This window comes from Oryx dammah, unplaced genomic scaffold (assembly GCF_014754425.2).
Source record: "Oryx dammah isolate SB20612 unplaced genomic scaffold, SCBI_Odam_1.1 HiC_scaffold_4216, whole genome shotgun sequence".
NCBI classification, from domain to species: domain Eukaryota; kingdom Metazoa; phylum Chordata; class Mammalia; order Artiodactyla; family Bovidae; genus Oryx; species Oryx dammah.
Window position 1 is genome coordinate 1 of NW_024074178.1, and position 1,773 is coordinate 1,773.

At 68.6% G+C, this 1,773-nt stretch overlaps 1 protein-coding gene across 1 annotated transcript; it reads left to right on the plus strand.

Moving 5' to 3' along the window:
* Positions 1-44: 44 nt before the first annotated feature.
* Positions 45-854, plus strand: LOC120859901 (glutamate-1-semialdehyde 2,1-aminomutase; the record flags this gene model as incomplete). Its single annotated transcript, XM_040235817.1, has 1 exon — positions 45-854. A coding segment is annotated over one exon (810 nt), but the record flags the coding sequence as incomplete, so codon positions are not given.
* Positions 855-1,773: the final 919 nt, after the last annotated feature.

Here is a 1,773-nt window from a genome sequence, read left to right on the forward strand (position 1 = left end):
CCGACAGCCTGCTGGTCAAGGCCGGCTCCGGCGCCCTGACCCAGGGCGTGCCGAACTCGGCGGGCGTGCCGGCAGCCTTCGCCAAGCACACCCTGACCCTGCCGTTCAACGACATCGACGCCGTGGCCGAATGCCTGGCGCAGGTGGGTAAGGAAGTCGCCTGTATCATCGTCGAGCCGGTGGCCGGCAACATGAACTGCGTGCCGCCGGCGCCGGGCTTTCTCGAAGGCCTGCGCGAGCAGTGCGACAAGCACGGCGTGGTGCTGATCTTCGACGAGGTGATGACCGGTTTCCGCGTCGCCCTCGGCGGCGCCCAGGCGCACTACGGCGTCACCCCGGACCTGACCACCTTCGGCAAGATCATCGGCGGCGGCATGCCGGTGGGCTGCTTCGGCGGCAAGCGCGCGATCATGGAGTGCATCGCCCCGCTCGGCCCGGTCTACCAGGCCGGCACCCTGTCGGGTAACCCGCTGGCCATGGCCGCCGGCCTGACCACGCTGAAGCTGATCAGCCGTCCGGGCTTCCACACCGAGCTGAGCGACTACACCACACGCATGCTCGACGGTCTGCAGCAGCGTGCCGATGCCGCCGGCATTCCCTTCGTCACCACCCAGGCGGGCGCCATGTTCGGCCTGTACTTCAGCGGCGCCGACGACATCGTCACCTTCGCCGACGTGATGGCCAGCGACAGCGCGCGCTTCAACCGCTTCTTCCACCTGATGCTGGAAGGTGGCGTGTACCTGGCGCCGAGCGCCTTCGAAGCGGGCTTCACCTCCATCGCCCATGGCGACAAGGAGCTGGAGATCACCTTCGCCGCCGCCGAACGCGCCTTCGCCGAGCTGAAAAAAGCCTGATGCAATACAGCACCGCCCTCAGTGATGCGCTGCTGGCCCTGGCGTGCGCCGCCTGCGTCGTGTGGATCGGCCGGGCGCGCGGGCGCTACGGCGAGGGCGACCAGCCGGCGCTGTTCTGCGCCCTGCTCGGCTTCCTGCTGCCGGCCGCGGCGGCCAGCGTCGGCGTGATTCGCTACGGCTTCGACCCTAGCTGGCAGGCCGCGCACCTGTGGCTCACCCAGGCCAGCAGCTTTCTCGGCCTGCCTTTGCTCGGCGCCGCGGCATTGGCGCTGGGTCGCGGCTGGGCCTGGAGCCGGCCGAACTGGGGGCGCATCGTCCTCGGCCTGTGCGCCTTCTTCGAGCTGTTCCGGCAGCTGGGCTACCTGGAGGATTACCGCCTGGCGCTGAACCTGGCCAGCCTGGCGCTGATTCTCTACGCCGGTGCCGTGCAGTGGCCACGGCGCGCGCCGGTGATCGCCGCCGCCATGGTGGTGGGCCTATTTCTGCTGGCCGGTCTGGCGGTCGGCACCGACGGCGTGATCGGACCGCTGCGCCGTATCGACCTGTTCCACGTGCTGCTGACGCCGGCCTACCCACTGCTGGCCTGGCTGCTGCTGAGCCTGCCGGGAAGTGAGAAACGACAGACCGGGTAAAGCCTTTGTAACGAGCACGCGGTTTATTCCATAATGCGACGGTCGGCACGCTTTGCGCCGACCGGGCACGTCACCCGACCTGAACTGCCGAGGTCCCGTTATCCAGATGAACCGCACCGGCCGCACCCTGTCCCTGGGCTGCCTGTTGCTTTTCCTCCCGCTGTTTGCGTTCGCAGGCGGCAACTCTCTGCTGATCCCCGCCAGCGGCAGCTGCGCCCTGAACGCCTCCCCCGAAGAAATGCCCGATGCACTGGCCAGCTGCCAGGAAATGGCGCGCGCCGGCAACA